At 33.3% G+C, this 24910-nt stretch overlaps 1 protein-coding gene across 4 annotated transcripts; it reads right to left on the bottom strand.

Moving 5' to 3' along the window:
- Nucleotides 1-7054: 7054 nt before the first annotated feature.
- LOC102582493 (photosynthetic NDH subunit of lumenal location 4, chloroplastic) lies at nucleotides 7055-15736 on the bottom strand. Of its 4 annotated transcripts, none has more exons than XR_001471887.1 (7): nucleotides 15351-15736; nucleotides 12583-12675; nucleotides 11530-11590; nucleotides 11364-11432; nucleotides 10711-10855; nucleotides 7312-7384; nucleotides 7055-7237 (listed from the first exon to the last, which is right to left on the bottom strand). XR_001471887.1 is itself a non-coding variant. In XM_006363879.2 (6 exons), the coding sequence occupies exons 1-5, from the start codon at nucleotides 15672-15674 to the stop codon at nucleotides 10773-10775; spliced, it is 630 nt and encodes a 209-aa protein (XP_006363941.1). In that variant the 5' UTR covers nucleotides 15675-15736; the 3' UTR covers nucleotides 7398-8038; nucleotides 10740-10772. The 4 variants fall into 4 exon arrangements, 2 of the variants coding, with proteins under 2 accessions (XP_006363941.1, XP_015159182.1); XR_368640.2 differs by having other exon boundaries at nucleotides 10740-10855; nucleotides 15351-15735; XM_006363879.2 differs by lacking the exons at nucleotides 7055-7237; nucleotides 7312-7384 and adding an exon at nucleotides 7398-8038 and having other exon boundaries at nucleotides 10740-10855.
- Nucleotides 15737-24910: the final 9174 nt, after the last annotated feature.

The following is a 24910-nucleotide window of genomic DNA, read 5'->3' as shown; positions in this document are numbered from 1 at the left end:
TGAAAAATAAGAGAAAAGGCTTTTCAAGTTAAATTATTTACAAAAAATAAAAAATAATTTGATTTGTATTCATAGTCAAACACCATTTTAATTTTCAAACATCATTCACTTAATAAAAAAACAAAAATTACTTCGTTCAAATTTCACTATGAAATATGTCCAAATGCACACTAATTAAATGAAAAAAATAACCAAAATACCATACGACTTTTCATAAATTACATCATGATACTATGTATTATGATTCAACTACATATTAAGGACCCATTTAGGGCTAATTGTAATCAACTCGTTATATATTGAAAGAAATCAAGTGTTAAAACTAATTATATAAATAAAATAGTTATCTTTAAATAAAAGTACATATAGAAATCAAAAGTAATTATAGATCAATTTGACCATTACTATTATATCATGAAAAATTTATACAAATATTTGTTTGCATAATGTTTCCTTTTCAATATAAAATATTTAGTGTTTAATTTTTTGAAAAAAAACAAGAGATATATTCATAATTGTAAATTAAATATATAATCACTAGAATTTAGAAAATGATTAAAATTACAAGTTAAATGTTCCTATATACTTATTCTTTATGGATTTAAGTGGACAAACATTTATTCGTATCTTTGATTAAAAAATAGAATAAATGTTTTTTTTTTTAAATATGTATCTTTCGAACTTCTTAAAAAGGAAATGACTACTTAATATGCCATATTAATTATACTAAACACTTCTATTATATGATTCAACTAGTGAATTAATCCGAAAGAGGTGTTTATAAATATGATAATATATTTATCTAATATTATATTTAATATATATAAATCTAAGTTGGGGTTTTGTGAATATTTTTCAAGAATTTCTCCTTACATAAGAAAATATATAAAATAAAATAATAATATATTTCTATAAATGTGCACAGACATACCATTTGATTCCACAAAGGAAAAAGTAAGAAAATTACTATGTGATGTATTTATTATTTTTTAAAAGAGAAAGAACACAATATTTATTATTACAATGTTTAAAAAAAAATCACATAAATATACTATTTGTCAAAGTAAAAAGAAAAACTAAAGAATGGATAAGGTTTTTGAGTTTGTTAATGACAATTAATATACTTTTAATATAAAATGAGTAATAATTACCATCAAATAATGAATAATGATTTAGCCGTGAAAACTCCTACGCACTGATGTCTCAATTCTAAATAAATATAAATAATATTTGTTGTGTTCTTTAGAATTACCTCACTCTCCCTCCCTTCCGTTACTTATATTTATCAATTTTCATGTCATGCCATTATTCTTGATAGTTCGAAGAACTTGAACATAATAAGTATCAAATGAAAAAAATATTTCAATCATTAAAATTTATTTTTACGCAATTAATTATAATTTTTAAAACTTGATTAGTAGTTAGCAGACTTTAAAACATAATTAAGTTACTAATTTGAGCAAAAGGAAATTAATTATAAATTTAAACATGATTAGTACTTATAGTCGAATTCCAATCATAATTGAGATAAATTCATAAGAAAGTAATATCTCTTCAGGATCTACTCCATTTTGAAATACTAATTTGAATCAAAAGAAATTATAGACTTACAACAATCATAAATCTATATAAATTAAACTTAAGAGGCATCATAGTGATACATAAGAAAGGAAAGAAAGAAAAAATAAAATACATATATTATTACAACTTTAATCATAAAAATTAGAAGGAAAATGAAATCAATACATAATTGTGTGAGCTCTTGTCGATATCCACTTCACAAGTCTATCACTATTCAAGAGTTTTCTTCCTGTTATTCAAGTCAAACAAAAGCATGAATATAATATAATAGTGGAAATAAATGGTAACTTTGAATTGAATCTTAAGAAATAAAAAATTGAATTATATAGGGGAAAAATGGAGGAATATCATAAGGTGTCTTAACATTTACATTAAATATTTAATGGTTATGAATATGAAAAGTTGGAAATTATGAGAATCATAAATATTATTAATAGGGGAAATTAAGTAGATGAGTTATGAGTTATGATGGTATAAAAATATATAAGCAAATATGATGGGAAAACATACGTAAAGAGGATATAAATATAGCATATCAATTGTATTAATTGATAAACTACATGGGCTTAATTAATTTATTAATTAGTTGTATTAAATAAATTAAATGAGAAAATACATTAAAATTTGAGAAAAAAGATAAACACTATCGTTGGCTATAAAGTTTTTATAATTTGGCATGTGAAGAGTCTTAGTTGTAAATGTTTCGTCATTAATAAAATATTAATTTGTAATAATTAAGTGATTTACTTTTATAATAACATAATTAATTTAAATAAAAAAAATCTCAAAAAAACCACAAAAAAAGAAAAATCCTATACTTACCCTTCTTATAAGGTATATCTTAGTAAAACTTATTAGTACAATATAAATATTTAAAAATAAAATATGTATTCATTTTGAAATTTGTAGAAGAAGATAAGATACATATTTTTGTTAAAAAAATTATTTTCACCTTTGATTCAAAAAGAGGGTAACCATTCTTGAAAGTTGAAATATGTATTGTTCATACTTTTAATAAATAGAAAACTAAACACAAATAACTTTTTGACAACAAGATATATTAACTATTTAGTAATTATTTTGTTGCGCTTTAAACACGTAAAATACTTGTAGTTTTATCTAATCACAAGATATTGTTAATACAGATTTTAGTTTTATTTTAGTTCGTTTGTTCATTTTAAAATTATTTTAAATTTACTTAGTTAGATAAAATTTTATTTGCGTGTAGAGTTTTCATTTTCTCATTATATAAAGTGATTTTATCACAATTCAAACCGTCATGATTAACACTCACACTAACACTCAAAGAAACAAACCATATCTTACCAACTAAACAATGACATAATCAATTCATCTAACATATTTATAAGCATTAAGATATGAAATAAGAGTTCTAAAGTTATAAATGAAGTGCAGAATCTAACTGTTACATTTCTCAAAATTCGAAAGTTATTGTATCATAACTAACAATGTCTAAAAGTAGTCAAAAACTAAACAAGTAAAACAATGTCTGAACGATCATCAAGAAGATATGTGATAGCCTAGCTAGGAATAACTCGCCTTAGATCAATCAACCAGCTGCGCTGGACACGAGGTCGCATAGAAGACTGTGGATCATAGTCTACATCAAAGAAAAGTAAAGAAGTAACATCAATACAAACACCGTGTACTGGTAGGCATCATAAGCCAACTCAAATTAGTAACAACTAACAACTGTGTATATATAAAGCCAACAAAATAGGTAGACATGTACCTCAATACGTAATCAATAACTCAACAATACGAGTAGTCAACATCAACATGATAAACAGTCTCATTCCGACATATCAATGTCAAGCCATCACTACACATATAAGTCACCAAAAACATATATAGAAGTTATCACAAAACTCTGCAATTAACAAGTAGTCACACAATCATGTAATTATATCCACAATGATTCACAACTTTATAGCTTTTGTATCTCATGTATCACTCACACATTCACTTATCTCTACACACTTGCTAACTCTTTTTTCTTCTTTATAATTTTGTATCATGATTCAATCAAAATTTCTTGAGTTCTTCTAATTTGAAACTTCACCAAAATAAGCTTGATTATCCCTAAGCCCAATGTGAGTTTTTCTAGTTGGAGTTGCTCCCCCCTCATCGTTTAATTAGAATGGATAAGAGACTTTTTCTTTCCCGCATTTATCCTATGCTTCCTTAGAATATAAGACTATTAAAATTTAGACAAATTTAACTTTCTTTCTATTTAGAATAGAAAACTATCAATATGTCTTATGACAGTGAAATCTATCAATACTTTAATCTTGTCAAACTAGCCATTAAAAAGTCGAAATGAGGCAAAACTGGTCCAAACACCATTATTATTGAAAAAGAAAGGAAAAGACGACAAATGGAATTGTCCTGTAATACTCCGGAATTTTTTTGAGCTAAGACTCGAACCATCCTTCGTTGTGAGTAGGATTTTACCGAGGAATTTAACATTTTTTAAGTGTTAATGTCACTAGATATTGCACCTTGAGTTCCAAAAAGAACTAAAGAGAGTTCATTCAAGTCATTCCTAAGTTCTTCTAAGTTTTGGATCAACTTCAAACGACCATAACTTTTAGCATGGGATGAGTTAGGAGACCCATAAGATATCAAATGAAAGATCTTTGAGTCCTCTTTCCAACGTCACCGAGTTTGCTAAATTTTGAGCTCGTATGAGGGAGATATGCTCGTTTGAAATCAAGTTATCCAGTTAAGAAAAGTTACCCGAAAATATAAGGGGTATTTTAGTCTTTTCCTTACCCAATCAGATTAATTCATTTTTAGCAAGGTTTTATAGGTCTAAACTGATTTGGTTCAGCTTTATAATCCTAATCTACGCTTAGGATTTTAGAAGAGAGTTCAAGAAGAGAAAAAAGAGGGAAGGTTCAAGGCGTTCATCGAAATTTCTTGCGGATCGAGGGTTGTTTCGCCAAGGGTTTGATCCCTAAGAGGTATGTAAGTTTTCATAGTGTTGGATTCGTTCACCCACACGCCAATCATGAGTTCCTTTTGCGAATCTATCCATAAATATTGAGAAATTTAAGTTCTTGATAAGTGTTCTTGAGGTATTGCTTTCGTTCTTGAATTAGGATGAGTTTGATGAGTTCTTGAGATGAATGTTAGGGGTTTGAGGATTGTTTTTAAGTAGATTTTTGTGTACTTATGTTGGGTATTTGAATCTAAGTAAGTTGGGAAGAAACCATTCGATTCTAAGCGAATTAGAGCCAAAAATTGAATAAGAAAATTCGTCGGAAGATTCTGGGGAGGGGCTGGGGCGGCGCGCCCCAGCAGTGCGCCAGGATGATGTCTCTGAAGTTTAGGGGCTGGCGCCCCGCGCCAGGGTAGCCTGCCCCCATCCTTTTTCCGTCGTTTGCTCCGTCTAAGTCCTTTTAAAGTGTACCTTTACTCCCTATTGATTCTAACTACTCTAAACTACTTCTAAACATCGAGAAACCATTCATAACATGAATCACAACCTTGAATTCATAATTCAAATTCAAAGTAGAGTTAAGAGTCAAGTCTTAAGAGTTCTTTCGAGTCTTTTGAGAAAGCCCCTTTGAGTCTTTTTGAGGAGTCTTCTACAATTACAAATAACTTGTTTCAAGACTCGAGTAAGTGAGTATGAGAATGAAGAGAATGTATTCATAAGTCTACATTTTCAATGAGATCCTTGAGTCGAGTAGGTCATGCCCATAAATTCCGCATGAACTCTATAATTTGAATATCTTTGAGAGGAGTAGTATCTTCCAGTTCTAAGTCTTGAGTATTGAGTTCCTAATCCTTTTGAGATCATATTCCTAATCATGGGACTACTACATGTTACCATGAAGGTCCTTGAGTTGAGTGGTTCATGCCCATAATTCCGCATGAACACTCCGAGTCGAGCATTCTTGAAGATGAGTAGTATCATTGAGTCCTTGAGTTCTAAAGTTGTTGAGTTCCGAGTATTCAGTTAATTCTATGTATGGTTATTGAAAACCTTGAATTGAGTCGTTCACATCCATAATTCGGCATGAACCCTATCTTGAGAAGTCTTTTACAATTATTTAAAATTTGTTTTAAGACTTGAGCATTTGAGTTTGAGGAAGAGTAGAGTTGATTTTCACTTTTAAAAAATGATATATGGGAAATAAGTATTCCAAGAGTAAATGTTTTTACATTTACGATGAGATGAAACACCGATTTCCAAAAGAGTTCATGAACATATTTTAGTACTATCTCTTTTAAGAGAAATATTTTGAGCAATAATCTCAAAGATGAGGAAGAGGAAATGTTTTCTTTAAAACATATGAGCTAAAAGTTATATCTTGGGAATAGTATTGAGCACCGATATGGGAGAGAGTTCTAACAACTCACAGCCCACATAAACCATGTAGCCAACGTGGGTAGAAAGGACCATACTTTTTAGATGATTCCTTATTGTTTTTAGCATAGACTAGTGGATCCACTTAGTGAGTAGGTTCTATACCCTGACAAAGTATAGGACAGTTCTGGCAGCGTGGGCTAGACGTTGTATCATCACATAACTCATAGTGATGGTTGTCAGTTAGAGAATCTCCCCCAGAGTTATTTTGTATTTTTATATACAAACTGAGTTATTATTGTATTTTTCAATACATTGAGTTGCTATCTACTGTTTTAAAAACTTTTCTTTATAATGCATCTTTACTACTGCTTTATATTGAATAGAGTTGAGTATCTTATTGTTGAGTTGTACCCTATTTCTCTGAGTTAAGTTGAACCATGTTTCACAAAGTTGAGTCTCTTATTATTGAGTTGAGCCCTATTTTTCTCTGAGTCGAGTTGAACTATGTTTCTTTGAGTTGAGAAGAGGTAAGTATGTTTCTTTTCCATCAGTTCAAGCTTATGTTTATGCTTTTGAATTCCCTTTACATGCTCGTACATTCCATGTACTGATGCTATTTGGTCTGCATCGTTTCATGATGCAGATACAGGTAGCTAGGGTCATCCACATGCGCTTCATTGATACCACTTGCAGTTCGAGTTAGCTATGGTGAGCCTCATATCTTCCGGAGGACTCCAGTTTTATGAGTTGTTAGTAGTTCTTTGGAGGAGTCGTGGGTCTTAACCCAACACTCATCTTTGTATAGTAGAGGCTTCATAGATAGACAATTTTTTTTGAGTCTTTCAGTTTCAGATATTTTATTTAAAACTTATGTTTCATACTTAGTATATTCAGCGAAGTTTTGAGATTCAGTAAACTGTTTTTAAACATTTCTTTCAATTTGATGCTTATGTATGCTTGAGTTGGTCTTCCACTTGTAGTCAACCAGGATGAGGGTTCACTTGGGGACCACTAATGGTTCTCGAGTGTAGGCTTGGATCGTGACATGTCCCGACTCTTTTCGACTTCATGTTATATAGGTGAACGATGAACTTACATTTAATTTCAACGGTATTCGTCACAAAATATACATGATATAATTATACACGATTTTCAAGTATCCGTCACAAAATATACATAAAATAATTATACAAGATTTTCAAGTATTTTGAACATATAACTTTAGTTTGCATATACTTTAAGTACAACAGTCAATTATACACAATGTTAGGAACTTAGATTACCAGCTCAAAAATGATCCCAGAAAGTTGGCACCTGCAAGCATTCCTCACCATTAGGTAAGTTGCATCTTGTATGGAAAAAAAAAACCCATCTGTTTCTTGACTTACTTTTATTCCCTCTAGAAAAGTATTCTGTCACCTTTTGCTCTATATCTTCATTCAAACTAATTCTGGGTGGATCCTATGTCAAGAGATCAACAATATGTCAGTATATTAAACAAACCCCAACATCATTGAAGAAATGAGAAGTCAATATTTTCTGCATAAGATCTTCAAGTATTAGTTATGCAACCTATAGGATATTGAAACTTCTTACCCTATAATCCCACAGATTTCAAGTAGCTCAAAACATATATATCATGCCAAATGAGAGGAAACACACAGAAGGATAAGTACTTGCTATGCCATTCAAATGAAAATTAATGTTCCGGACAGTAGGTAGGATATGGATACGGTTGCTTTACCGGTATATATTTTCCTCACATGCTGCCTTGATCTAGCCAATTATGGTGCCAAAAGTTAGAAAATCAAATATCTCTATCCAGAAAGGAACTTTTAGCACCACAGCACAAAGCCCTACATGAATAATGGGGAAAAAGACACTGTGGAACAGCTTTTGACAAACACTTCATAATTCTATTGACCATATTAGCGAGGGAGAATTCTTGAAACATTACCAGAACCAATATAAAAATCATTGCATGGATTCATATCTGAAATGGAGTAATTGGAATGTCACAGAAAATTTGGCAGTACTTTACCTCAGAATGCCAGCTAAAATCACTCCACATTTTTATCGCTATTATCATTGTAGGCAAACTAGTCACCATGATTCCTTTACAGATGCCACAACATACAAAACATTTCAGCATAGCAGAGTCCAATACTCGAAGAAGTTCAACATAAAACTAAACAACTGGTGAATACTTGAAAGTGACATCTGATGTTCACTAACAACAATGTTTTTATTATCATTGACTGCAATGGATATTGTGGATGGGTCAGCATTTCAACTAGAGGTGCTAGCTAGACCAGAGTGCAATAGAGTCAAGGCAGATTATACGTCCAACCAATATCTCCTTATTGACGTTTCCATAGGTGGTGGCATGATCTTTGGATACTAACTCTGGTGCATGTTTCTCAACCTTTCTGGAGTCCAATGGGTTATGCCAACAAATGTAAAGCAAATCCTATACAGTTGGCAAAGCCAGAAAATGAGGAAAGAGACAAAGAAGACTGGAAGACCATTCCGTTTTGCATGATGTGGAGTATTCGTAGTAGTCCCACATTGTTTGTGGGGTGGGCAATTGGACAATAGTCACTTCATGAGCTAGCTTTTAGGGTTGATTTAGGCCAAAGTCCATTTTCTTAATATGTATCGGAGCTAGACAATCCCAAATTTTAATTTATTGATGTTGGGCCTCCATTTTATGTTGTCCATGCTCCAATCAGTAAGCCTGGGCATGCGGGGTTTGTAAGTAGTCCCAACAATGTTTGGGGATAGACAATTGAATCCTCACCTCATGAGCTAGCTTTTAGGGTTGATTTAGGCCAAAGTCCATTTTCTTAATATGTATCGGAGCTAGACAATCCAAATTTTATTATTGATGTTGGGCCTCCATTTTATGTTGTCCATGCTCCAATCAGTAAGCCTGGGCATGCGGGGTTTGTAAGTAGTCCCAACAATGTTTGGGGATAGACAATTGAATCCTCACCTCATGAGCTAGCTTTTGAGGTTGAGTTTGGCCCAATGTCCATTCTCTTAACAAGTAATTGGATTGAGAAACACTGCAGATGCTTCGAGGGGAAGGAGAAGAATTCTTCACTGTGGAAAAAAAGATTTATCCAGAGTTAAAAACATATCGTATACTGCTGATTTTGCTACTGATATTACTGTAAGCTGAACTTCTTGGAATGCTTTCAGCTTTCGGGGCATTCCTTAGGAAATGTTTTATACTTAGCTCAGTACTAGCTTGGTACTATGTTTATTCAAAAAATCTACCCATTACTGATGAAAAAAGGATGTGGTAAACAGGAACAATAACAGGTTGTTCTACTTTTATATTGAGCTTATTACAGACGACTCATCTAGAAAATTTTACTTTATTCTATTTCTTTAAGAAGTGACACAGACCCAGCGGGAGCGGGATTTTACTTTAGTGTCTTTCTTGAGCAAACATCACCAAAGCCAGCTAGAGTTCAGAAGATAGAATATTTATATCGAGTCATCCTGAGTTCATTTATTAGAATGAAACAAGGGACTGGGTAAACCTGGAAATCACTCATCAGTTTTTCTTTGACTTTTCTGATATCTGGTTGTATGGCATTTCCTGCTTAGAAAATGAACACACTCCTTTTGTACAATGATGTAGGAGCTTTGTTCCCAAAGTTGCAGGCATTACTCTCCTGGTGAATAACTATGTTGAATATCTAGTTTTGTTGGAAACTCTCTCTAGGTACAGTAATTAAGAGAGCTACCAGTCTGCTAGTAATCAGCAACAGTAACTCATTCTTCCTTTTAATCTTCTCTTTTCCGTATGTGCAATTAAGTTTTGCTTGATTCATCAATTATAAACATTAGTATGATAAGCCACTGGAAAAATCATGCACAGGAATCATTTAGCAATGACATGTTAGTAGATGCAATTTTTTTTTATGTCTCATGAAGTTCCCCCGAAAAAAACGTTGAGTGCTACTTTCTCTGTCCCAGACTCCCAGTTAATCAGCTACTTCTCCCCAACCCCTTCTTTATTTTTTAAGACCTACTTTTTTTTCCCTTATCCCCAAGCTAAGACCTTCTTTAGGAATGGAAATCCCTAATATGATAATTCTAACTAAAAATGTAAACATACAAATCCCGCATATGTGCAAAGTAAAACAGGTCACAAGCCTAGATAAAGGAGATGTACAGAATGATGGAGGTTAGTGTAAATATAGTCAAACTAATTCGAGGACTCATACAGTTAACCCAACTAGTTTGGGAATTAGGCATAGTTCATATATAAATTTATACCTTTATTTTTGTTAGTTTTTTTTTTTATGACAAGGGAAACCCGAGCCGCTACCTTTTGGGTGCGCACATGGTAAAACCCCCGCTCCTACGCAATAGCTCGCAAACCACACAAGAGAGGTAACCCGCACTAGGCAAGCCCGGTGCGATGAGCTCGACCTAGAAGGCAAACCCATTGCTTTTGTTGGCAAGGGGTTTCGAACTTGAGACTTTCAACATGGAAGTCCCAAGCCCAAACCACTGGGCCACCCCAAAGGGTGATGGTCTTTTTTTTATGCAGATACAAACTAAATAACCACATGCTCAAATTCTTTTACAACTTTTAACTAGGTATGATATTTCTTTGACACTCCATTATATATACATTTTAAGTTTTTAACTATCATCCTGAATCTCATATAGTAACACATTATAGGGACAACCAGATTGGAAAGGAAGGAGGGAGTACAAAAGCAAGTGTGACACCATGATATAACAAAACAAGTTAGGAAGAAAACCTTAATCACAAGGTGTCTTAGGAACTCACTAGTTGTGCTTGAGCTTCAGATTTCCCATCATATCACATTTTCCTGTTTCCCGAGTATAATTCAACGAATTTGATGTCATATACAAGTGTTGCATTTCCAGGAATGTTGCAGTCTCCTACACAGATAAAAAAACATTATCTTTATTAATGTGTAAACAACTGCTATCGCGACAAACTGAATATCTTCTTTTTATTTACAGAGATGAAAAAGGTTAGATGAGTAACACAACAAAACTGGGTAGATGAGTCCTTCACAACCTCCCAAGGCCAATGGTAGCCTAGACCATGTAAATGAGGAATATACATTGATTAAGATTATGAAGAGAAATTGCATTACCTATTCACATCCATCCGTCAGAACATTGTAAGCAAAGTTGTTTAAGATGCTACTTGCAATTAAGTGTTTTTTATATTCCAACAAAAATGCAAGTTTTCTTCTCTAAATAGTTTTGATACATTCTGATGTCACCAGTTAACCAAATGAAAAAAAATTACAACTCATTTCTGCTAGCTTGTTTCGAGAGAAAGAAATTAAAGAATAGGCCTTATCATCTGGCGTGCGAGATGATATTTGTCTCAAGGAACCAAACAATATAATGCATTTAAAACGTATCACAAGCACACCTGAAAAGCAGCCTGCTGGTTCTGGTCCATATGCCAAATGTGGAGGAATCTGAAGCTTACGTTTGCCACCTATGTATTAAAACTTCTAAAGTGAACTATACTGGGAATATAAAAAAGAAACAAGCAAAAGATCCACAGGAGGCTCTAATTAGCTGTAAAATCTTACCAACTAGCATTGGTGGTACCCCTTCACCTCCTAAGATTCCCTGATCTAATCCCTTGATCACCTGTCAACAACATGCTCTGGAGTTCACAAATTGTAGATAAGATATTGCAAAAAATTGAACTATATTCTTCATTTAGTTTCTCGTTTATGTTTCTTTTTCATGTATACCTTCAATATGAGCCTCAGATAAAGCTCTTGGATGCCATCTTAATTGCAATTTGAGGTGTACAGTATATATATATATATATAAAGAGATTCCATAACAGAAAGAAGTGATGGCTTACTGAAAGAATCGGTTATCAGCACATTATTTCTGTCTTCCTTTAGTCAATAATCAAATGAGGTTGTTGACGCTACATGGAAAATAAACTTATTTCATTCTACTCCATTTCATATCCCAAAACATGGTTGTATCCTTTCTGCGAGCTTCTCTTATTCTTCATTCCTTTTCCTTCTCTTTTGTGAGGATAAACAATCTTTTTTTCTATTTTTTTGATAAGCATGGATAAAAGATCTTGGTAGCAAAAATTATGGATTGAGAGCGCAGAGGATTAGGGAAGATGATAATAGAGGGTAAGACTAGCCTAATAGAGCCGAAAAGTCTAGTGAAGTTGGACGATGGTAGTGCTTGACAGAGACTCGCTTTTGTAAAGTAAGATATTGTATCAAAAGTATAACTACTTTCAACTTCAAGAATTTAAGGAAGTCAAGAAAACAGTGGAAATGAAAATTGATGATACTACGTGGATGATAATGCCCTAACAGTTGCTAAATCCAATGACAGTGTCTTTTACATTGTTCTCTTCAAACTGCTAGCATATTTAGTTTTGTCAGTACATAGATATTCATCCAGCTTCATACATTGTTTATGATGTTTTGATGCACATAGTGTATTGAACTATAGATATATGAAAACCTTTTCAACTGTCTATCTGATAGATAACTGGTCCTAATTTTATAATCTGGGACAGACAAGCAATGCAGAAGGTAATACAGATCACATTATATACCACCAGTTACAATAACTTACATCGGACCCTAATGGTAACATACCTTGCCCATGCCGAGGCGCATGGTAAGGGCTCGACCACGTTTATAGCTGCTGTCAAAAACTATACCATCCGCAAACCTTGCAGTATAGTGAATCTGCATGAATAGGATACTTAACAAACCATTCTCAAGTTCAAGAAAAATTAGAGGAGTTATTAGATACACAAAACAAAATTTTCTTTTCCTGTGTGACTAAAGAGGCAGTGGTATGTCCTCAAGGGGAAAATAAAAGGCAAACAATGACCATTTCTTCTTTCTTCGCTCAATCTCGTCTTTAAGCACAAAATACTAAAGATGCAATCCTCTAATAACTTCAATTTATCTTTCTCATTATTCTCCTCTGTTCGATGATCAATAGAAGACAAAAATCAACTCTTTTTCCTTTTATCCGCCCGTGTATAGAATTTTTACACCATCAGTCTAATTTAACCTGTGATCACAGGTCAATTATCGATTTTACCAAGTTACTGGTTAATCTTCTCACAAAAATTTATATGTATTACCTTATAGGTAACCTGATTGTTTAAATATTTTTAACATCGTCAAAGCGTGGAACTTAACTCTTTTATTTTTATTTTTCTTTGATCAAGTCTTTTTTTTTTCTTTTTGACTTTCAAAATGACATATCAACCACATAGTTTTGAATTTCATTTTCGCGGTATCATGCCAGAGAAAAGAAATATATTTGTACATATAATTGTTTTCTTTTGTTATTCCAACAATAATACTACAACCTTAGAACCTCATAGAAGAAACTTGTTAGGATAATCAAGATACGAGAAAATGACAGAAATGAACCCTTAAGTTGAGCTACATTAGCTAGGGAGAGTTATGTGAGCTAGAGCTACGAGCTATGCTAACAATATGAAATTTTGATGATTAACAAATGATTAGCAAAACATAACAAACACATGCAAGAATCATATATCATACATGACTCAACAATGGACTGGTAGTGATTATGACAAAGAACTATTGAAGAACCAGTTCCTTAACATGTCAACTACAACAGATGATATCAAGAGTATACTGCTAGGAGGGAAGGAATCAGGTCCTTCACAGTAGACTTGAAGAAGACAGTTGATCGATGGTAAAGCAGATTCCAAGTGTGTAGAAGGATTCCTTAAGGAATTAGGATTGCGGATAATCCAATCAAGCAAGGAACAAGAAAAGATTATGGCAGCATTATCATATTTGGATACATGGGAAAAGCTTTGGAAATAGGAGCAAAACAGTCGTTGATGCATGAAGGAAGAACCTAATCAAACTTGGATTAGAATCTTGGATTCATGAACTAATCCTTGTTGGAAAAACAAGAAGCAGTCATCTATTCCTATATAAAGTGTCATGATGTTGTTGAAGAAGTGAGCTACAGTTAGGGAGAATTGTAGAAAGGGATAGGTGTACAGTAGTTAGCTCCTTGATTAGTTGTAACCTAAAATTGTAACTCAAATTTGGTGGTAATTTGAGAGGGAAATTCTATGAGGTAGGTCTTACTCTTTTACTCCTGGGAGAGGAGTTTTTTCATGAAAAAAATTCTTGTGTTGATTTACTTCATTCCGCATTTACTTCTTACATAGTTGCTGAAGAATCTAGTTTTTTCAATACATAGGTGGCATCACAAAATAACACCTTGTGTTTAAGGATAGGTTAAAATAGCTCCTTAAGTATGCACCTAACAATTTCGGTCCTTTAAGTTTGTCAAAAGTTTAACAGTTTCTCTCTGCAAAAATTTACCGAACTTTGTCAGTTAGATTTGATGGAACAACAACATAGCCAATGAAATCCCACTAACTGAGGTCTGGGGAGGGTAGAGTGTATGCAAATCTTACCACTACCCCGAGGAGGTAGAGAGGCTGTTTCCGAAGGACACTCAGCTCAAGTGCATCAAACTCAAGTAAAAGAAGAAGAAAACGATGAAGAAAGCATAGTGATCAATAAGAAAAACAGTGTAAAATCTACAAGAAAGAAACAATAATAACAACAAAATAGTGTCATAATCGAAACACAATACACTACATAAGACAAGAACTACAAGGGTACGACTAGTACACAACAGGCACTAACAAGCCTAAACCTACGCATGGCAAGACAACACTTCACCCCTACAAACCTTCTACCCTAGTACACAACCTCCACTCCTTCCTATCTAGAGTCATGTCCTCAGTAATATGAAATTGAGCCAAAAAAGTTAACTATAAACACCAAAAAAATCTCATCAAATCTTAAAATATGCAACACAAAAAATTACAGTAGACACTAAAAAAATACTAAGAAAAATAATAGAAATTACACCTGGAAAACTGTACCACACTCTAGAAATAAATTTAAAGTAGTAGAACAGCAAAAATTGTGCTACTTCTTAATATGAGTTCCCGCTTATTTTATTTTTTGCCTAATAGCAGTCTTGATAAAGTTACCCAATAGCTGTTGCGGGTGAAAGGTGAAAGTTATCTCGTGGAATTAGTTGAGTTGCGCACACAAATAGGCCCAAACACCACGATTATCAAGAAAACACAAATCTAACAGGTGGAGTTCCGAAATATTTGGCAGAGACCAAAAGTGTTAGGAATTGATTCTAACCCACATCATGAAATAACAACAGACCGCAACATTCTCTGCACCACTGAACTCTTGAAAGCAAAATGTCAATTTTAAATTGTACAATAAACGAACTTTAGGAGAAATTGTACAGCAATTCCAACAATATGCATCAACGGCAAACACACGAAAATGGTAGTGTTTAAGCTTCAATAAACATACAAACTTACGTTAACGAGCTTATTATATGGAGCCTCTTCACCAGACCCAACAGCAATGTCACAATACCCAAGTCCAGAGCGGACAAAATTGAACTCACAAGTGGGTTCAGCAGTAGTGGCATAGTATTCAATTCTGGTAGCATCAGCATTTAAAGGTGCTGAAGCCACTATTGAAGCAGCCAAAATTCCAACACCCATTTGGAAAATTTGCTTCTGGTTGATAAAAGGAGTTGATTCATGTGAAGAAGAAGCCTTAAAAGTTGCTGCAATGGTGGGTTTTGGAGTGAAGGTTTGAAGCTTAGGTAATGTAAAGGATAGTGAAGAAACTGCCATTTCTGCTATCTGATTAATGTGGAACTTGTGGGCTGTATTTGGATATATGGGCAATGGTTGTTTTTTGAGAACAAGTGAAGGTGATGATACATATTTGGGGCCCATTGTGGCCTTTTTTTAATTAAGATTACTTCTCAATTTTGTCACTTACAGTTTGATTTAACATTTGTTATGAACGTGGCTTACGTATATCCTATCATTACAAATGATCCAAACATATCATTTTCGTCTGAAAGATATATCTAGGCCATTTGCGCAAGGATAAAAATATATATGAGATACTTTTATAATGAGTGATATATCAGTTCTAAATCTCAAAGTTGAAGAGTATATTAAACGCTTTTAAAAATAATAGTTTGTTAAATATTTTATAAAGATTAAAATTTGTTCACTTTTGAAAAATTCTGGGACCAAAAATGTTTAAGAATATAGTAAGGGGCTATTTTAAAATTACTTCAAACACAAGATTTACTTTTGCCACTTTCTCAAACAATTTTTTTTTTACTTGAGTGAAGCTACACTCAAATCTACATATATACTAGTCTTATTAGTAAAGGTGATACGATACTTTTCTAAGATCAGAATACCACGTTTCATTATGAAATCAAATTACATTTTCACATTTTCTGATGGATAGCAAGCATGTCCTAATTAAATTCAACTACAGATGAATGTATGTGAGGCACGAAAGTTGTGTCAAAATGGGTGGATGAAAGAAACATTTTGAATTATTAGTAAGCCGTCTCACGTCACAAAACAAGTGGAGCAAAGGGGAACTGTTTCAAGAAATCGAAGGTACTTCCAGTGGTAGAGCAAGCTCAAATACATTCTCCCTCGCTATCAAGTTCTATTGAAGAAGCATAATTTCCATTCATATCGAACTAATATGATAGAAGTAGTTTGTGAATATAAGGCACTCTAAATTATCTATCTAGCACTAGGATTAAGTATAATTAATACTTGTAGAAATAATCTTAATGAAGTTAGTAAACTACATAAATTCCACTACTTTAGATCATAATTACTAGAAATCCCGTTAGTTTTCAATATTACTCCTTATACCATTTTTCGTTCATAAGATACATGGGTAGTAGTAAACCGTAAGATACATGACTCTATTACGGGATACATGTTTTGAAGGATGTGATAAGTGTTTTAATTAATTTGAATTAATTGTTCCCTTAATTACGGGAGTAAGTTATGGGAAATTAACAATCATAACGTAATTAGTTGTAACATCTCGCTAATTGAAAGGACTAGAAAGAGCTAGAATTAGAAAGAGTCATTTTCGGAAAGAATGAAAAATCTGAAAAATTGGTTAAGTTTGAGTTTTTGGTCAAATTCAAATGATCATAACTCCTAGCTCAATATGATTTAGGTGTGTTTCCAGATACCGTAGGAAAGATATTTGAATTATCTTTCCAACGCCGCCGAGTTTGCGCGATTCCAAGTTCGTATGAGCGAGATATGTCCATTTGAAGTTGGGATGTTTAAATAAGGAAAGTCTAATCCGGATTTTTAAGGGGTATTTTGGTCTTTTCCATACCCACTTGATTTAATTCGTTTTTAGTGAATTAATTAGGGTCAAAACTGAATTGGTTCAGTTCGCACAATTGAAAATTCACTCTAGGGCTTTAGAGAGAAGAACTCAAGAGAGAAGAGAAGAGGAAAATCAAGTCGCCTTGATTGCGGATTTCATCAAGGATTTGATCCTACGAGGTATGTGAGACTTTCATAACGTTGGGTTCGTTCACCCACGTGTTAAACATGTTTATTTCAGCATGAATTCGTCCTAAAAAAATTGGAAGTTTGAATGTTCTTGATGGGTGTTCTTGAATTGCTTTCTGTTTGAATTTAGGTTGAGATTGAGAAGTTCTTGAGAGTCTAATGTCGATTATTAGAGTTTCCTTGAGTTAGATTCTTGTGTTTATGTAGTGGGTACCTGAATCTAAAGAGATATTGAGAAAAATAATCGAATTAAAGTATGAAAACGAGAGGAAAAATTCGTCAGATTCGCCTTGTTGGCGCGACGCGTCAAGAAGACTGGGGCGGTGCGCCAGAAATGAGCCCCAGTAACTTAAGGGCTGGCGCGCCAGGAACGCGCCCGGGTCATCTGCCCCCACCCGTTTTTCGTCGTTTAGCCTGTTTAAGTCCTTCTAAAGTGCACTGACACTTCCTATTGATTCTAACAACTCTAAATGACTTCTAAACACTTAGAAATCATTCATAAACTTGAATCATAACTTTGAATCCATAAATTCCAATTCAAAGAAAGTTAAGAGCCAAGTATAGAAAGTTCATAGAGTCTTTCCAAGAAGTCTTTTACAAATGTTTAATCTTATTTTAAGACTTGAGTTTTGAGTTAAGTAAGAGTAACTAATGAAGTTCGTTTCTTCAAAAACAGTATATGGGAACTAAGTATTCCCAAAGAGTAAATGTTTTCACATTTAAACAAGAGAGGAAAAACTGATTTCCAAGAGAGTTTTTGAGCTAGTTTTTAAGTATTTATCTCAAATCACAGAACGAGTTTTGTTTTTAAAACATATGAGCTGAGTATATTTTGGGAGTAGTATTGAGCACCGATATGGGGACGCGAGTTCATAATAACTCAAGTCTCCATAAACCATGTAGTCATCATGGGTAGAAAGGTTTGGACAACATGGGAATATTCACCTTTCTAGATAATAAAAGGCTAGAAAATGGCGATTCCATTTCTGAAGAACTCGTGAAAGCTATAGAAGAGTCTCAAGTTGTCATAGTCGTTTTCTCAAAGAATTATGCTACATCAAGGTGGTGCTTAAATGAATTAGTGAATATCATGAAATGCAAGGAGGAGGAAAATGGACAAATAGTCATACCGGTCTTCTATGATGTGGATCCATCACATGTACGATACCAAAGAGAGAGCTTTGCAGAAGCATTTGCCAAACACGAATCGACGTATAAGGATGAGGGTGATGAGGGGATGCAAAAGGTGCAAAGATGGAGGAATGCCTTAACTGCTGCCGCAGATCTAAAAGGATATGATATCCGTGACGGGTGATCAGTTAAACACACATAATTGCTTTTAGTGAAAAAGGAATTGAAATAAATTCTATTTAAACTTGGATGCTTCTGTGAAACCTAGACATATTCTACTATAGAACAAGAATCTATACCTCCAAAATGAGTTAATTTAGTTACAGAGAATACATAAAAATCCTTCTAAGCTATTCAAGTTTTGCAACTTTCATACTTATGTTGGAAAGTATTGAAAATCATGGAAACTTTTTAGCTTGAGAGGTGGTCAAGGCACTACCCTTAAGGATATTTCACCCGATATAGGTGTATTCCCCAAAATTTATGAGGAAAATAAAGTTTGGGAAACGGTCTTATTTGACCAAAAATAGTCCTACTTTTTGAGATATACTTATTAAATTATTTTTCTATCAACTTCAACTATTGAATGCTGCTATTACCTTGAACTACAATGTTCCCTATTTGATTAACATATGAAATACTTACTAATACTTGACTTTCTCACATTTTCCACAATCAATCTTCTTATTTATGTAGGATCGAATCAGAGAATATTCAGCAGATCGTCAATCACATTTCTTCTAAATTATGTAAGAGTTCTTATTCCTTATATTCTTTGCAAGATGTTAAGGGAATAAATGTTCATTATAGAAACTAAAATCCTTACTTCATATAGAAATCAATGATGTTCGGATTGTAGGGATCTGGGGAGTAAGTGGAGTTGGTAAAAAGACAACAGCAAAAGCCATCTTTGATACGGGAGGACATAGCCGACTTTGGGACGTTGAAGATTTTGAAGAAGTGATGGTTAACAATACAGTAAGTAGGCTAGATAATGCAATAATATTCAATTTTTAATCTTCATCTTTTACATTTCATTTAAAAGATGAAAATTGTTGGTATTGTCTCAATCACAACTTCGTTCTGTCATAATATGTTTTTTTTTTTTCAATTTGACTCTAAAGAACTAATAAAAAAATTGTAATTCTAGAAATTAAAAATATAGTATTAATTGCATAAAGTGTTTCTCTTTAGTGACATTTTTCTCAAGAAAGACCTTATTAATATTTTAATTTTTTTTTAATGGTGCTAGAGAATGCAAAACATGATGAAATTTGGCATTGGAAGGAGTTAGAAAGTAGTCATATTGGCATGCAAATTTTATACAGACATTTGAAGTTATACTTGTTAGACTAATGAACCTTTTACCAGTGGACCAATGCAATGAAAGCAATTTGGACATATGATGGTCAAAACCTATTGAGTACTTTCTGAATAACTTGTGTTTGGTTTTTCTATCATGATTATCCTGAGTCATTATTAGAAAATTTTGAATCTAAAAGGCTTGTTTATCTTTGAGATTCCGACCTCAAAATAGCTATTTTTTGGGCACCACATATCAAAAAGACCCTACCACCATTAACTTCGTCTACTTCCACTGCAAAATAAAAAATAAGTATTTTAAGGGATTCACCCATAAATAGGCGAACTATATTCCATTTTTTATTTATTTATTAGCTTTTCACTTGAAGGAATGAATTTTTTAAATTTTAAGTGTATTGTCACATCTATTTGATTCATAAAATCATGGGTTTCTTCAACAATAAATATGTGTTTCGATTCACTTTACATTTTCTCATTCATCTTTTATTTTCTCCTACTAACATAATTTTGATCTTTGAAAATTGATAGTCATGTTTCAACAATCCGGAAGGTTTGTATATTCAATTGAATCGGATGTATGTAAATGTGAAGAGTATAGTAAAATAAAAACATCGAGGACTACAAGGAATCTCAATCGTTAGTCATGGAATCGTATCAGGAATGACAAGTGCTATCAGGTATAAAAATTTAAAGTTGTTCACTTCAAAATATCTAGATATTCACTTGTTTCTTTGTTTTGTTATTTTAGGAAAATGATGAATGCGATCATTTTCGGTGGGTAAAAATCATGCCCATAAGTGAAACTAACACCATTCTTTCACGGGTGAAGAGATCCTCTTTCGATAGTGATACAATGACGCTATTTAACATCAAAGAAGTTGTAGAAGATAGAGATCTTCTAAGGGCATTGCTAAAAGATTCAGAAGAAAAACAAAATCACTTGAAGAATATGCTTAATGACACCCAGCAGGAGAATGATATTTTGAAAAGAAAATTGAATGAAGAAGAGAAAAAAAGTGATTGTTGGATGTTTTTATATGGTCTTTTGATTTTCTATTTGATATGTAAATGTTTTATAGTGGATTAGTTATTATGTTACTAGTTTTGGGTTATTCCAATAATTTAATCTAAACATATCGTAAATGATAAATTTGGTACAATATATTATAGGACATAATTATCAGAAAATTATAAAAGAATGCAATATTTAACTTGAAAAGAGAATAAAATTAAAAACTGCAAATTCAGAACAAAGAAAGCTCGTAATTCCTCAAACTTGCTCTCTTTCTCCCCTGACAAACTACTTCTATATTTTATAACTTTATTCAGGCATAAAACTATAGCACCCCAAAAATTTCTAAGCTAAGATCCGAATCATTCTTCATTTACAAAAAATGTCATGTTAAGTGATTCTTAAATTGTTCTTAGGTGTTAAGGTCAATTATTTAGTGTGTGAATGAATTTGGATATGAATTAAGGTCACTAGAATCCCCTAGCACAAAGTTGAGTTGAAAGCTTCCTTACCGATTAAGTTTTGATATAAGATTTTACTTAGGTCAACTTCAAATGATCATATCTCTCAGAATATAATGAATTAAGTGCTCATTACCTACCAAATTAAAGGGCTATGAGTCCTCTTTCCAACTCCACTAAGTTTGCTCATTTCAAGTTCAGAGTAAAAAAAATATGTCCATTTTAGTGAAGCCTTGTCAAGCAGTCGATGTTCTACGACTGTCACAACGGATGGTAGAATATTCCACGAACCATAGAGTGATTTTTTTCAGAAATTTCTTGCACGTGTTCCAGGGTTATTTTGGTCTTTTTTCAAGCTTTTTAGCCCTATTCTAAGTCAATTTTTGAGTGTTTTAACTAAGTATATCATGCAACTAACTAATTTTTCTCTCAAATTCATCAATCTAAAACCTTCAAGTATCTAGAAATTCTTTTAAAACTCACCTAGGGTTCCTCTTCTCCATCAAGAACCCTAAAACCTTCAAGTAAAAAATTCAACATACAAAGAGAAGCCTTCCACCCAAGGTTTTCCCAAGTTCTTCCACTTTAGAAACTTCATAAAAGAATTTCTTTTCTCAAGATCAAGCACAAGGATTCCAAGATCAAAGATTTCCTTCAAGAAAACTAATGTTCTTCCTCAAGCTCATAAAAAATCAAGTCTCCATCAAGTTTCGATCTAATACCTTCATAGTCAGGTATGTAAGACTATTCATAGTGTTGGACTAAGTTCGTCCTCATGCCCGACATCTAAATTTAGTTAGTAAGAGTTAAATACAGTGTTTTACTCAAAGTTTCATGATTTTCCCTGAATTCAAATTGTGCTCTTATTTCGAGTTTGATTTCCTAATTATGAGATTTGTATATTTTATATATATTAATATCCTTGAGCTGTTGTTCATGCTTATATTTCACATGAACTAGAGATGATGAGATCTTATAGTTTTGATAATGGACAAAGGATGATGAAACATGTTAGTCAAGGTGTTTCGAAGGAGAGATGTCCCAAGCAGCTAATGTTGGTGTGAGTTCACATAATACTTAAAGACAAAAAGGCAAAAGGCAAGGAATGGATAATCTGATAATATTAAAAGGAAACAAATAAAGATTTGAATGGAAGAGTTGGGTTCGACTACAATACATATAAAGAAAGAAGTCTGATGAAAGGAGGAGTCCAACTCAAAGTAGAACTCAAAGACAAAAGAGATTGCTTCATATATAGAAGAGTTCAATTTTGATGAGGAGTTTGTGAAAAGAAAAACTCTCAGAGGAGTTGTGTTTAAATAGAGGGAGAGTGCTCACGGACTTACCGAGCAAAAAGACAATTGACATATTAACTTCTCATAGGTGTTGCTGAATATTGAATACTGAAGAAACACTTCGAAGATCCATGTCATATTACAAAGTCTATGTTCCAAGACTTGTGTTGAGTCTTGAAGTATCTTTAGTTCAGTGAGTTATAAACTGAAGTAGGATTATAGTCTTCAACTTGAGGGCAACTTGCAGACTTGGAACACATACCCTGGTAGGTTTGTGTGAGTTTAGGAATTGAATTTTTTATTTCTTAGGTTACATAATTTTGTAATCTATTGTTGCAAGGCTCATTTTGTAACATCTCGCAATTCGAAATATCTAGGAAGAAGCTAAGAATTGGAAATAGTGATTTTTGGAAAGAATTGAAATCTGGAAATTTGTTTAAGTTCAGTTAAAAGTGAGTTTTTGGTCAACTTCAAACGACCATAAATCCTAGCTCACTATGCGTTAGGTGTACTTACATATATGGTTGGAAAGCTCTTTCCAACGCCGCTGAGTTTGCGTGATTCCGAGTTTGTATGAGTGAGTTTTACCCTTTGGAAGTTGGGCTGTTCGAATAAGGAAAGTCTAAAACCAGATTTTTGGAAGGGCAAACTAGTCATTTCTCTAATTAATTTCCTAATTCGTTTTTAAGAGTTAATTGGGGTAAAAATCAAATTTTATTCAGTTTAGAAAAAAAAAGTTGAGTTCACGCTAGGGCTTGGAGAAAAGAGAAAAGAGAAGAGAGAAAAAGAGAAGGAAGTTCAAGATTCGTCAAGAACGTTCAAGAATTTCTTGTGGATTTCGTCGGGGGTGATCCCACACACCAACTTGTTTCAATTCAGCGATTTTGGGTTGTTTACATGTTAAGAAGTGAAGTTCTTGAAGAACATTGTTTAATTCTTGTTGGTTGATTGTTGATTGCCTAGTGTTGATTTGATTCGTGTTTCCGGGTTGTTTTTCGAGTTGAATCTATTGGATATTGAGGATACTAATGATCCTTAGTGTTTGGGGAAAGAACCATAGAAGTTTAGAGGATTTAGAGATGAAAAACGAAGGAGAAAAGTCGGAGTTTGCTGGGCAAGGGGTTGGGTGCCGCGCCTCTCAGAGCGCCCCACTTCAGGGTCAGAAGTTTGGCCTCTGGGGCGACGCGCCAGCCAGAGCGCCACAACTTCACCTCTGAAGTTTGTGCTCTAGCGCCCCACGCCTCTCAGAGCGCCAAGGATGCCAGTTCACCTCATTCTTCCCCCCATCTTTTCGTACTAGTTTCTAAGTGATGTACCAATGTTTCCTAGTAAATTCAACACTCTAAAGTACATCTAAACATCATGAAATCATCCATAAACATGAGATCATGAAACTTGAATCCATAATTCAATTCAAGGAAAGTTAAGATCAAAGTTAAAAAAGTTAAGAGTCAAGTCTAGAAGTTAAGAAACAAGTCAAAGCAAAGTTCTTAAAGTTTCAAGAGTCTTTATTAAACGTTTAAACTTCGTTTTAAGGCTCAAGTTTCAAGTAAAGTAAAGAGTAAAGAGTTGAGTTCATTTCTCAAAATTTATTAGGGGACTTAGTATTCCCAAAGAGTTTATAAATGTTTTCACATTTGAGCAAGAAAAGAAAACATCGATTCCAAGAGAGCTTTTAAGCTAAGTTTGAGTAATTATCTCATTTCAAAGAAAGAGTTTTGTTTTTACAAACATTGAGCCAAGTATATTTTGGGAGTAGTATTGAGCACTGATATGTGGATGCGAGTTCATAATAACTCAAGTCTCCATAAACCATGTAGCCATCTTGGGTAGTAAATGATCATACTTTTTAGATGACTCCATAAGATGCTTTTAGCATAGACTAGTGGATCCACTAAGTTAAGTAGTTCTATATGACGGCAAAGTATAGGACAGTCTGGCAGCGTGATGGTAAAAACGCTGTATCACCACTTAGGCTCATAGTGGTGGTTGTCGGTTAGAGAAACTCCCACAGTAGTAGTTGCATGGTTCCTCAAGGGGTTCTGCTTAGTATGAATGGGGGTATGTGACTTCATTCATGCATTGCACAAGTAGACTTTGAGAGGGAGCATGGTATGCCTTTTATGATATTATGATTTTGAGTTGACATTATGTTTTAAACAGTTTTCCATTTTCTTTATATTGCACTTGTTTTAAACTGCTTTATAATAAAATAAGTTCAGTTAAGTATTCATGAGTTGAGAAAAGTCAAGGTAAGTGTTTCTTTCAGATTCCCTTTCAAGCCTA

The sequence above is a fragment of the Solanum tuberosum genome, unplaced genomic scaffold (genome assembly GCF_000226075.1).
Source record: "Solanum tuberosum cultivar DM 1-3 516 R44 unplaced genomic scaffold, SolTub_3.0 scf00471, whole genome shotgun sequence".
Taxonomy (NCBI): Eukaryota; Viridiplantae; Streptophyta; class Magnoliopsida; order Solanales; family Solanaceae; genus Solanum; species Solanum tuberosum.
This window is presented reverse-complemented; position numbering and strand designations above follow the sequence as displayed.